General features: G+C 41.2%; 1 protein-coding gene and 3 non-coding genes across 5 annotated transcripts; all 4 read left to right on the plus strand.

Moving 5' to 3' along the window:
• The first annotated feature begins 4,997 nt into the window (after nucleotides 1–4,997).
• RPS12 (ribosomal protein S12) lies at nucleotides 4,998–8,741 on the plus strand. Of its 2 annotated transcripts, XM_027898966.1 has the most exons (6): nucleotides 4,998–5,079; nucleotides 5,219–5,270; nucleotides 5,629–5,745; nucleotides 7,251–7,353; nucleotides 7,820–7,921; nucleotides 8,655–8,741. In XM_027898966.1, the coding sequence occupies exons 2-6, from the start codon at nucleotides 5,257–5,259 to the stop codon at nucleotides 8,715–8,717; spliced, it is 399 nt and encodes a 132-aa protein (XP_027754767.1). In that variant the 5' UTR covers nucleotides 4,998–5,079; nucleotides 5,219–5,256; the 3' UTR covers nucleotides 8,718–8,741. The 2 variants fall into 2 exon arrangements, with proteins under 2 accessions (XP_027754767.1, XP_027754768.1); XM_027898967.1 differs by lacking the exon at nucleotides 5,219–5,270 and having other exon boundaries at nucleotides 5,001–5,079.
• Nucleotides 6,292–6,366, plus strand: LOC114065237. Its single transcript, XR_003572899.1, has one exon. It is a non-coding gene; the product is annotated as a small nucleolar RNA SNORD101 (small nucleolar RNA).
• On the plus strand, nucleotides 7,663–7,749 carry LOC114065239. The gene has a single exon (XR_003572902.1). It is a non-coding gene; the product is annotated as a small nucleolar RNA SNORD100 (small nucleolar RNA).
• LOC114065238 lies at nucleotides 8,217–8,351 on the plus strand. Its single transcript, XR_003572900.1, has one exon. It is a non-coding gene; the product is annotated as a small nucleolar RNA SNORA33 (small nucleolar RNA).
• Nucleotides 8,742–13,208: the final 4,467 nt, after the last annotated feature.

A 13,208-nucleotide genomic window follows, 5' to 3' on the forward strand; every position in this document is an offset into this window, starting at 1 on the left:
TTCAAGCTGGCGATGAGGGAGGGTTGGTATAATCAATGCACTTGGCCCGAGTTCCTATCCATAGGGCAGGAAAGTGAGGAGAGAGATGGGGTGTGAGCTGACGATCTCTTCCAAACGTGATAAAAGACAGACCACCTGTTGCTTGGAGAGAAAAAAACAGTAATTACTCCTGAAAAGCGCTATTAACTAGGCCAGTACTCCATCTAGTCACCAGTTATAATATTAAGATGCATAAAAACAACATTTCAGAGCAAATGTTGCCATGTACCTAACTTTAGAATCCCGCATCCCACATGACAGGAAAAAAGCAGAACTACTTTCTTATCACAAGATTAGGAAACCTCAAAGCTATTTAGCAGCCTGAAAGAACAACAGCAACATGTTCCTTTGCTGAAGCCTCTTTGGGCAATATGTTTTGTGTGGCATACATTATGGCTGTGAAGTTGAAAAATCCGTAAGAACTGCCATGATCTTTTTCTGTCTACCTCCAGAAAAAGACATAAATCCTTTTCATAGATATTACCTCTTCAGCAGCCTTATCCCTCAAAAAAAAAAAAAAAAAAATCCGCCCACAAACAAAAAAACCCAAAACACACAAAAAAACCCACCAAAAAAAAAGGGAAAACAAAACAAAACAAAAAAACCACAAAAAGGAAGTGCACTTGCAAGTCATCCTGAGTTCATGAAAGGATGATAATAAAAGTGTGATATATGCAAAGTATGGCATAAAAATAGAGCAAATAATAGAAAATTTGAGAGAGATTAAAATCATGGCATGGCATGGCAAGACAATAAAGACTTGATTTTTGTGGCTAGAGATCAACAGTCAGTTCTGTTCAGGAGGTGAAATAGTTTTCACTCCAACTACTTGCTCTTTCCAGTTTAGATTCTGACTCCACAAATTCCAAGTACTTTCAAAACTCAGTCCTCTCATTAATAATTGCATATGAGTAAACCAACAAAGCGTATGGAGTCAGATTTCCACAAAGTTAGTATGTACAGTAGAAGGCTACTGTGATGTACTGTGATCAGCATGGCTCCAATAATAAAACAGGGCTGAATGAACTTCCCATGCATGCGTGCAGTTTACTTATACACTGCTCATTATCGCCACAAGAAACTAGTTGAATCACATCTGCAGCAACTTTAATAAAATGTATCTTTTCTTTCAGATCCCAAATCATGTGTAGAATTCAAGGCTTGGAATACTAGCCCTCTATAAATACTAGAAGACATGGAGTCAAATCCATTGCTTATGTCCACAACACAAAAACAATTTAAGAACAATTGCTTTAAGGGTAGCTTCCTTCATGGACATCCAGGACATTTTGAAATGTTCAGCACATGTGGGAATACATACTCCTTGTTATTGTTCTGTATATTTGTAGACATCTTAAAAATACTTTTGCATTGCAATCAAGAAAATACTTATTGCGTATTTTCATCATACTAATATTTCTTTTTTTCAGAAGTCATAGTAGCTGCACACTGCTATTTGGAAGTAGTTTAAATTTCCTCTGATGTGGCAACATGATAACCACATTCTTTGAGTGTCTAGTGCAAAATCTGTCTAAGGCAATGGAACTAACAAATTGTTTTGTTCAGTTATCACGAATCTTTCTGGATTTCAAATTGGTATTGAAATCATACTGTAGCTTGTCCTGTCTCTGAGACTTCAGGATAGTCTCTCCGTAATTTCTCTAAGGGCTTGAAACTTGAACAGACCACAGGCATCTTTTTGCACCCCTCAGTAACAGCATATGGTTGCCTGGTCTTTTCTATGTGTGGAGGCACTTGGAAATAGACATCTCTCCCCTCTGGGCTGGCTAGCAAGACTTCTGTGGATACAGGGCAAGACATTTGGTAAAAATAGCCGGACCTCCCAGCTTTCTGATGCAGAACCATTATTGTTTGTTTGTTTGTTTTTGGATTTTTTTTTGTTTTCTGTTGTATGACCAGGAAATAAAAGGAAATAAGTAAGATCATTGTTTAGGAAGAGTAAAGTGAAATGCATACTGGTGTTATTTGCAAAAAGACTTCTAGCTTGATGTTCCGCAAGACTGAGAAATCACATCTGTTTTGCAAGGAAAATGAGATAATTCTATCCTGTGACATTGGAAATTTAATTATAGCACATGCTTGTGCTTTGTATTTCTAGAAGAAGATATCAGACGGAAGTAAGTTCCACAAGGTTTGTTCAGAACTGAAATTCAGAATGTTTAGAGTTTAGCAGTGTCATAGACTACTCTTGGGAGCCTGCAATACCTGATACCTTCATCTGCCTCCGTGGCTGTCTCACTGTACTGTACTGCTGTCTATACTGCTTGGTACTCAGTTCCTGAGTCTCCACAGTTTACAATATGGGACTTAAACTATCACTGAAGTCTGATATTTTGAAGAAAATATGGGTTATGGTTGTCAGGGGAAGGTAAAGGTTTCCAGAGCAAGAGACAAGGAGAGAATGAGAGGAAGGAAAAAGGAGCAGAAAGAAGATGACTGAGACAGAGGGAACCATTATATCCTCACTACTGTACTGGCCTTCTGAAAAAGTCTCCAAGTTCAGTTCCTGTTTTGATCATAGTGGAAAAAAAGAGGAAGGCTGCCAGCCTGGATAGGGGGGACAGGCAGGGGGAGTCAAGGAATTAAATAGAGAACACAGAGGATAGTAGCAATAACCAAAGAGTTTTTAAATATATATAGAAAGATGGTGAGTCCAAATGGATCACCCAGAACAGCAGGCTGGAGAGAATCCAAATTCTTGAATGTCATGTGACAGCAGCTTGTCTTCCTCTCCCCAAATCCAAGTTTATAGACAGCATGTTATGCTGTTTATAATGAGAGGACTGAGTTCCTGTGGTGGGGCTGGCTGCTCAGTGAAACAGCAGGTCAGTGTCTGCACCAACACCACCTCTAGAACCCAGGCAGGCTCTTGCACTGCATCTGGCAGCTCCTTATTTTATAGCACCACTTGTTACCCCACTCACCCACCCCCAAGTGCACTAGAAGTACTTTTAACACAGGACTGCAAACCTTGGCTTAAACATATCATTCCCTCACTGTGACTATATGCCAGCATTTAAACTGCACAGTGATCAATGGACATAACTCTAAGGGAAAATACAGAGCTTAAGGAACTAGCTACTCCTTATAGGAATATGGACTGAAAGGTGGAGCAGGTGGAGTAGTGCCAAGAGTATACAGAGCACAGACATGAATGCTGAGCTCACATTAACACACTGTGCCGCAGAGTGGACTTTTTCCATCAGGATCACACACCTCCATTAATTATTACACAGAATTGATACTCCTACTATGGTCTACCAACATTTCCACACAGAGATTCAGTGCCCGTGCAAACCTCCTCTCTACACATACATAACTTTTATCTCAGCACAGCTTTGTTTTCTTGTGACTATTAGGAAAACTGTTTTTGAATATCCTGCTTCTAGAGTATTAGATTATACTCTGACTGTTATTATCACTCTTGCTGTAACATAAAAACTTTCATTGTGCATACTTCCATCTCCTGGACTGAATGTATATTGCACTTTATGGCAATACTGATGTGTCTTATGGCTGGATATGGACTTGTTGTTATCCTTTGAAGACCCTAAGGGGAGATAATGACCTGTTGTTCCACTCAGTACAAAAACTATTCTATAGGTTAGCTGTCTTTGGGGATTTTTAAGGCCAGAAGAAGACTAAATGGTAGGTGGATATAGGGAAAATGGTTCTGAGCACTTTAAATGAAATTGCATGTTCCCATTTCTTGTGGAGGAAGAAGGGAAGAAGTCATGGACAAATGTCCCACAGGAGCCGCTAAATTAGAATACCTGTGTTGGGACTCCACTGATTGCAAACCCACTGGGGTGTTGCAACCAGGGATGCAGTTCAGAGTTTCAAACACCACCTAGCAGTAGTTGGAGGTGCCAGTCGCACCTCAGAGGCTGTCAGTGTGAGAAGTGGGCACTGCCGTTCCTGCTCAGTAGCTCAGAGTGTAGGGAGAGGGGAGCCCCCACACTACACTTCTGTCTCTCTGACTTTTTCAGAGGTTAGCCTCTGCCCTTTCCAGATCTCTGTAATATAAAGGGTATGTAGGTGCCTGCCTCAGAGTTAACATTAGCTGTGTCTCACAGCTGGAGCCTGAGAGTACTGCAGCTACAGCCCCCAGCAAGGTCTTTCCCTTGGGCAGGCTCCGAAAGGTGGTGCTGCCCAAGCTGGGGGGCATGTGGGGCAGGTATGGGCCAGCTGAGGAGCTTCCACTTTCCGTCTCTGTCCTACCCTGCCCTGCCCTGCTCTGGTGAATTGCTTTGTGTACACTGTTTCCTTCCTACCTGAATTTAGCCTACATCCTGCGGCTTGGCAACACCAGGAATATCAAAGAAGAACATATTGTGGAAAAGGTGACTGACAACGATGATGACAAATGTGTTTGATTGCAATAGCCACAAATCATAGCTGTTCAGTATTCGTTATCTATTTCTCTTATATTTTGTCACTATGTATTTTTTACAAAGGTGACATGTAGAGCACCCAGCAGTCATGTTGTCCGGTCAGAAGCAGCTGGTATAGACAAGGCCCCGTGTCAGGCTGACAGCATCCAAGCACTTCTTTTTTTTTTTTTCCCATCAAAAGGACAACATTCCTATTTAAGGAACCTGTGGGGTGATAATATTCCTTCAGAGACTCAAATTGCACCGTTTTTTCCCCTAGAAAATAGCCAACCGACTTTCTTGGGAGCCTTTATTTGATTCTCATTGAAGAGGCGTGCCTCTGCTGCGGTTGCAGGTTGGGGTCGGCTATTGATAACAGTACAGACATCGCCCATTTAATATATTGGCAAAGCCAGTTTGCAGCTGTTTCCTAAAGCTATTCACGTTCACCCTTCAATTCCTGTTTCAGACCTCCCGCCATCTCCATGTGGATGCGTGCACGGCGTGAGCGCCGCGGATCAGGCACCGCGGCGGACAGCCCCGGCGTGCGCGCGCCCTCGCGCGCGGGCCGGGGTCCTGCGGCGCTATAAGAGCGCGCTGCGGCAGCGCCTCCCCCTCTGTGTGCGGCGGCGCGCGGCGGTGCCGGGTGAGTGTCAGCCATGGCGCCGGGGCCCGCCCGGGCGGGATCCCCCCGGCCCGCGGGGCATCGCGGTGGGGGCGGGCGGGGCGGGGGCCCCGGGGCGGCCAGCGCCGCTCACCGAGGCGGCCTGTGTCTGTATTTGCAGCAGGAACCCGGGCGGGGAGCGCACCCACCGAGAGCACCATGGCCGAGGAAGGGTGAGCGGGGTCGGGAGTGGCGGGCGGAGGGGCCGCGTCTCGCTGGGTCCCGCTCTGCGGCGCGGCGGGGCCGTGCGGGCCCCGGCGCGGGGCCGCGGCGGGTCCCCTGCAGGCCGGGGCCGGGCAGGGCCCGGAGCACATGGCGGCCCCGCTGTGGGAGGGAGCGCGGCTCGCCACGCGGTTGTGCCTTGGTCTCTTCCGAGCTCATCAAATCTCAGTTACTCTTTTGGCTTGGTTCTTCAGCTTGCGTTTTCTCTGTGTTTTTCTTAATTGTGCTATGCTTGCTGGTGAACGGGGAAATCTTGCTCGTAGCTGTAAGATGTCGGGACGATCAGAACATTGTCTGTCTTCTCTTTAGCATTACTGCTGGAGGTGTAATGGATGTTAACACCGCCCTGCAAGAAGTGCTGAAGACCGCACTTATCCATGATGGCCTTGCTCGCGGTATCCGTGAAGCAGCCAAAGCCTTGGACAAGTAAGTGGTGTGTCACCGGTTAGTTTCTGTGGTGAATAGCAAAACTGACTGAAGTATATTGTGATGAGGTATGTTAAACACATTGAGATTGGCATCATCTAGTGTATTAGGTTCTGTGTGTAGCCCCAGTGCCGTCAAGTGTTCATGTGGGTGTATGAGTTTTGTGAAGAAAATGGAATATTTCTTGTAGAATGTAGCTATGATAACCTGGGGCTCAAAAACTTTGTTTTATCAGAAGTCTCCTCAAAATTTTTTAAGATTTTAATGGGGTTAAATATGTGTCCCACTTAACCTGGAAGAGTTGGTTTAGTGTTTACAAAAAAACCTTAACTCATATCTTGCTTTTTTGTTGTTGTTTCATTTTTTTGTAACTGCTTTGGTGCAATATCAAAGCCATAATCAACTTGTCCCATGTGCCATCCATCGTAATCAGTTAGGGTCTTCTGTCAGGTGAGGCACTATATGTGTATATATACACACCTGTGTGTATTTATATGCAGAAGAACACTTTTAAGAAGAGAAGGTGCTTTAGGGTAATGCTACAGTGTTTGGGTGATGACTTCACACTTTGTCGGATACCCCTTCACTCGTTTTATGAGTGATAACTGCTGTCTGACAAACCTGTATGCAACAACCTCTACGTAAGCGCTAAATAATGGAAGAAAAATACAATTTAGGTGACTGACGACTAGTTTGTAAGAGTTCTTATGAGTTCAGCTGCAGGTTCACATGCTGTGTGTTCAAAGGGTGGTGTATGTACAAGGTTTATACACATTTGGGTGTGATGGTTCTTGCTTGGAAACGTTTTTGACATTCTGATGACACTCACAATGAAGAAGGTCACAGAGCAAACTGATGTTGTCTGTAGAGGTCACATTGCATTAGGTTAAGCATAGAAGACCTACTCGGCTCTCTCTGTTGTCAGGTATCCCTTTGGTATCTTTACATTGTACCACAGTATACAAAGATCCTAATTAGAATTGGGGCCCTGTCATAACAGCTTCTTTGAACGTAAGTAGAAAAGATTGTTCTGAAGAGCGTATAACACTTGATGTGGAAATTCAAGCTTTTAGTAATTACAGTTCTAATGTTAAATTGCTGTAATCTGTGGTAAACAAGAAAAAGCAACTTGTAACTTTGTTGCTCTCTGACAATGACACCAGTTTTTTGTGAGACCTGGTGTTTATCCAGTCATTAGACCTTTATCCAATGGCTGAGAATTTATTTAGTGGCATTTTTAAAAGCTTTCAAAACTGGAATAGAATCTGATCATAAAGCTAACTATGAATAGCCTGTTATGTATATTAAAAACAGAAGTGATACATCACATCAAAAGTAGTATGTTTAGTGTTTCAAAAGCCTATGGTGTCTCATAACCAAAAATTAAGCTTAGGAAGTGGCTCTCTAGAAATGCATGTGCTGAATTATTTCATTTGTGATTTTGATTATAAAGAATTTTCAACTATTGTCTGAAATTACATGTGTCAGTTTTCATTCTTTTTTAGACGCCAAGCCCATCTCTGTGTTCTGGCTTCAAATTGTGATGAACCCACATATGTAAAATTAGTTGAAGCACTCTGTGCAGAACATCAGATCAACTTAATTAAGGTAAGTGTCAAGACACAAGTCTGGATAACAGTCGTGCTGTTTGTTTCAGCATGTAGAGAGCTGAATCTTTAAAACACTGCTGTAATTCTGTGTATGGCTTATCTAAGCAAAATTTCTCTTAGCAGAGGTTGTTTAGTTCTGTGTGATTGGCAGCATACAAGCAGTACAAAAACTGGATGTAAATGGCAAAGGTGGTGCATCATGTATTTTGCAAAGTTAAAAGTGAGTTCTTGTACCCTGCGGAACAAGACATAGATTTATTGCTGCAGGTGGGTGGAGCATAGGAGGAGTCCTGCTGTGAGGGCACAAGCTGTACGATGATGATACTTTGGCTCCCTCTGCTGATGCCTGTGAGGAAATCAGCCATCCGTTACCCAAAGCTTCTGACAGTACAGCAGCTTTTAGGCTGAACCCAGTTATTTTAGGAATGATGAGTTCTAATGTGATGCAATGCTCTGCACCACAGGTTGATGACAACAAGAAGCTGGGCGAATGGGTAGGTCTCTGCAAGATCGACAGAGAAGGAAAACCTCGCAAAGTAGTGGGCTGCAGTTGTGTGGTTGTCAAGGTGAGATTATGTTATTTATAGATTGTTTCTTGTGAAAACAGGCAGTAAATACAAGTTTCCTTTAGATAAGGAACTGTTAAATAGAGCTCTTAATATTAGTTTTTATAGACAGTCACTTGATATTGTTGATAGTGAACGTAAGCTGCTCTTACGTTTCATATTCCCCTTCATGTTTAAAACACATATACATTTTTTGAGTTAATGGTTGTGTCCTTAAAGTTTTTATGCCCACTTGCCGGTAAGCATTAAAAACAAAGACCGTACTAGAAGATAATAAGCTTTGCTTAAGAAAAAAATGCCAGTTCAATGTGTCCGCTCAACTTGAAAATGTTTTGCGGAGCATATTTTACAATGACACTGGTAAAGTAAAGCCACAGTACGAGCCTTGAAGACTTTGTTGTCTTTGAGGTCCCAAGAGATGGCTACAGCTTCACATAAGGACTAATGCCTTCTGTATGTGTTTTTGTACTTTTGCAGCTGTTTCACACATTTTACTTGACTTTCTTTAAGCAGATGGCTTTTTAGTTCCTGATCAGTGGTTGTTACATTTGAATGAGAAATCTTTTTAGAAGAGAACGAAAGAAAAACAGTTGACAGATTGCCTCAGGTTACTTTTGTGGAATTCTGGGAATGCTTTGAGAAAAAGTGTCAGAATCCCATTAGTCCTTTTGAAAATAAGCTGTAAAATTTTGAATGGATCTGTATGTTAATAATGGGTTATCTTGTGTTGCAGGACTATGGCAAGGAATCTCAGGCCAAAGATGTCATCGAAGAGTACTTCAAGTGCAAGAAATGAATGAAAAATAAATTTTGAACCTGACTAGTGTGTGTGTGATTAATGGTTGGGTGTCTGTGGAATAGTTCTTTGACTTGCAAAGGATAACATCAGAAGATGGAAGGACTTTGCAAGTGTTGGTGTAGTTTACTAGTATGTTGACTCTGTTTGCTTAAAAGATCATGGTGAGCCTTGGTATTCCTATTCTAGGGTGCTTCTGTTTCCTGTTTCTACCCCAGAGTCTACCAGCCAGGAGAACTTTGCACAGCTTTAGTTCCACAAATGCAGACAATTAATTACTAGCTTTGCATGATCATGCTTAGGTCTGTATTTCTGCAGGAATTCTGATTATTTTTTAAGGAAAGCCTGAAATGTTGCTGCATCTGTGATGAAAATTCGGCTCCGTCTGCTGAAGCAAATTAGGAGAGTGGCCTTAACCGTTACCCAGGTCTTCTGACATGTTGCAGGAATTTCATAAATGCTATCTGAATGTTTTCAGGGATCTCAGTTGGCACAAGATGTTATACTGGTTCCCCTGCCTCATTGGAGGCAGATTGTGGGTTTTGGCATCTTATAACAAGTACTATCCCCAATCTGACTCTAGTTCTTGGTAGGCAAGGTAGCCAAGTAGAGCTCTCACTTGCTCAGGTGAAGCAGTGTTGCACTCCTGTCTTGGTTTCCATAGTAGTTCAGTGATGTACAGAACTTGTTGTTTTGCCAGTTTTTGTGTTTTAGGTTTTCCTTTTTTTTTTTTTTTTTTTTTTAAGACTGTGGGATTGAGACTGGAATTTAATTGTTTATCTCTCCTGCAAGTTTTATATGTCTCACCTTTCCTACAGAGCAGGTCTAAGTGGAGTCATAAGGAATTGCTCCATTATGCTGATAAACTTTAAGACATGAATGTGAATATGTGGAGTTGGGCACCTGCAGGCTCAGGAGATGGGAATGTTTGTCTGTTCTCAAGCTCTTCAGCTCGAATTCTTCTTGTGGTTTGTAACCCCACTTTAGATGTCCCCAATTGTTTGTGTACTGTGGAGGCAGGCGTCTTCTCTAGCTGCGTTCAGATGGACTTGCTGCTCTCATTTAAGCTCTTAACATGTCCCTTAGTTTTGGCCGTGTCTTAGTAGCTAGATATGGGTGACTTTTGAGAGAGAGGTTTCTGTAGTAATGTTTTCAGGTGTACTTGATGCATCTGTTCAAGTCTGCTTCATGGCAAGGTCTATATCCTTTTGTGAACTTTACATGCGTTCACTCTCATCTGTTAAATTCTCCACGAAGGAGATGAAGTAGTTTTTAAGTTAACGTCAATCTACTATTGCAAATTGAGGGAAGTTAACACAAATATACAAATGTTAACATTTTCCACTTGGATTTGTTCAATATGTAGTTGAAATTACAGAAGTAATCTCTAGGAGCCTTAGTTGCAGATCTCATTTCCTTAAATTACTGGAGGTTTCTCAATATTGAGAATGAAGGAGTATTTCTTGAATGGAGTTGAGAGACTTAAATATTGCCAAACTTTGTCAGTTGAGTTTGACTAGTAATTTTGAGTATGTGTCTTATATTCAGAAGCACACCGAAACATGCTTCATCTTCTGTCCTTTCTTAAAGGTTTATCTTCCAAGAGTTTTGGATAAAATAGTTATGCAGTTTTATCCAATTTTTTTAACACTTGTAGCTTTATTATAGCAAAAAAAAGTTGTGTGAAACTGGTGGTGGTCTAGTGGGCTTTGTGGTTTGGCTTTCCTTGGTTGGCTGTTTAACAGGCTTAAATTGACAAAGGGAATTGGGATCCAAAGGTGGAGTTCAGTACTTGGGTTCAATGGCCTCTGTGTTGGTGAGGTTGAAAACTGTTAAACTGAATATGCCACTAAACTAGAACGTGGGGTTTTTTTTATCTGTTGGGAGGTTGAATTCCTTGGATCTCAGGATGCAGTGTAGCAAATGTGCAATTCAGTAAGCCTCTCCAGGGTGGTGTGTGACGATTTTTAAAAATATGAAATTCATAGACATACTTGCAAATTTGAGGAAGTAACTTCTAAGTCTATGGAAGCAAACAGCTTTTCCACATTTTTAGCTTTTGGGTTAAAATACAGCTTTTCATTTTGTTATTTTTTGACATATAATAACCTAGGAGAATGGAGAAGACATACCTACTTGCACATCTACTAATGTTGTCTTGTGATGTAAAGCAGTAATACTAACACATACTAACATTTCAGAGGAGACAATGTTATGATTTGCTATTGGAAAAATAGGAAGGATATTGATGGAAGAAGGAAAAAAATGTCTAGATGAATTGTAATTTTGAGATTAGGATCTTGGAGTGAAAGGAGAAGGAACTATCACTGAAAAGGGTGAGTAAAACAACTTGATAACCTTGAATAAAAATTCTGAAAGTGTCTGGCTGTTAGTACTTGGAGAATGTGGAAGGCTGTAAATACAGTGTATTTAATACCTGAAATAGTTTCCCTCTGCATTTCCCCTAGTATTTATGGAGAAAGCTGTTTGAAAATAATGGTATCATCACTAGATTTCCTGTCCAACTGTAACACTAGAGGACATAGGTTATGCTGGGTAAATGCAATGATGTTCTGTGAGCATTCACAACCCACTAAACTTCATTTTGGGGACCCTCACAAGAAAGACACTGAGGTATTGGAATGTGTCAGAAGGAGGATGGCAAAATCTGGTGAATGAAATCTGTAGCACAAGTCTTGGGAGGAGCCACTGAGGGAGCTGGCACTGCTTAGCCTGGAGAAAAGGAGACTGAAGAGATCATTAGGACATCAAGAGACAATATTAGGAAGAATGGTCAGGCATTGGAACAGTGCCCAGGGAAGTGGTGGGATCACAAGTCTTGGAGGTAGCTAAGAGACACAAGATGTGATACTAAAAGATATAGTTTAGTGGTGGGCTTGGCAGTGTCTGGTTTGCAGTGGAACTGTGATCTTATCCAACCTAAATTATTCCGTGATTGAATTCATACATGTTAAACCTTCAAACAAATTGAGAAGAGTCCAGCACACTATTTAAGTTTACAAAATAATTAACAGATTTTAACTTGTGTGAGAGAAAGGACATCTTTATCACAATGGGTTTAGTGCGTGATTTATATAATGCCTTTATACTGTTGGAATTGGCAGCTTTAGCAGTAGCTGGGTTATACGTTTGCTCTGAATTACTGTGAAGTATGACCAGTTAGCCCTTAGGAAAAGCTATTCAAGTAAGGAGAGCCGTAGTCATGAGCAAGTTTGTTAGGCAGTCTTTCTTTTGCTACAGTGGAATGATACCTTAATAAAAGTTCAGGAATATGTTCCTTTGTGGATTGGTTTGCTGGTGTTTTGGGTTTTTTTTTGTTTTTAATGTCACAATTTTACATGACAATGAATATTAGTACTAGGGAATAGAATAGAATCAACACTTCTTAAATCTTTGCCAGAGTGAGCTGTGTTGAGATCCACATTTTCTGATCAAAACGCTCAGGTATCAAGCATCCACATTTTCTGATCAAAACGCTCAGGTATCAAGCTGAGAGTTTTTTGTGTAATGTTTCATTTCCTGCAAGTGACCTTGGAACCTATGCAGGGTCGGGGTTGGAGAACTGATTAAGACTCAGTCTGCTTTATTGATGCATGCGTATGTCCTGCAGGATTTCAAGTAAGATTTTTTGAGGAGTAGACTTTGGATTACACTTGGAAGTTACAGCCATATGTAGTCATCATCCTAAAGGTACCCATGACCTGTCCCCCGACAGGACCTGGTTAGACAGTATTAAACATGCAAATGAAAATTAGAGACTTTGGAGTTAAAAATTCCAAGACTGGCCCTGATTTTTTCTTTTGCTAATCATATTTAATGTCACTGGCAGGTTTTCCTTGTGAAACAGGGAAAACACAGAACAGAATGGTTTGATCAATGATGCACGTTTTGTGGCTTTTGGTTGGCAAAAGCAGAATTAACTTCTTTTTTCTGGACTAATTACCAATTTTTGGTGGTTTTGCATGGAATGGTTGTTTTCAGGCCTAAATTATTATGTTTCAATGTGAAGTAGAAAGCTAATGAAGTATTTTGAAGAAATGCTGGTGAGTCATTGTGAAGGTGTCAAGTACAGACTTCTAAAGAGCATTGGAAGAATATACTATGTGATGTTTTAAACAAAATATGTCTTGAAAACAAGCTCCACTTGAAGGCAGTTTCTTACTAGGACAGCTCATTCATATCCGGGTCCCATTGTAATGTGCTGATACGTTTTGTGGTTACACAAACATTGGGGAATCGGGGCTTGTCAGTAGCAAATATCTGTGCTGCACAAGCATTTCTGTGGACTCCAGCTCCTCCTATGTGGAGAGCATTGTTAGTTTTGTCTGCTTTACCAAGAGAAGAGTATTATCTTCATGTCTTATTTAACACATTTAGTATTTTATGAAGGGTGAGAACTAATCCCTCATGAAGAAAAAAATGTATTTAATATTAAACCACACACTATCCTGTAACAATTAAGCATAAGCT

Source organism: Empidonax traillii, unplaced genomic scaffold, assembly GCF_003031625.1.
Source record: "Empidonax traillii isolate 1590-97213 ecotype Southwest subspecies unplaced genomic scaffold, ASM303162v1 scaffold631:size1259156, whole genome shotgun sequence".
NCBI lineage: Eukaryota > Metazoa > Chordata > Aves > Passeriformes > Tyrannidae > Empidonax > Empidonax traillii.

What these genes read in the sequence shown, in the direction of transcription:
- RPS12 (XM_027898966.1), top strand. An exon ending in GCAGCCAAAGCCTTGGACAA is followed by an intron (nt 5,746 to 7,250) that starts GTAAGTGGTGTG and finishes ATTCTTTTTTAG; the next exon opens with ACGCCAAGCCCATCTCTGTG. An exon ending in ATCAGATCAACTTAATTAAG is followed by an intron (nt 7,354 to 7,819) that starts GTAAGTGTCAAG and finishes TCTGCACCACAG; the next exon opens with GTTGATGACAACAAGAAGCT.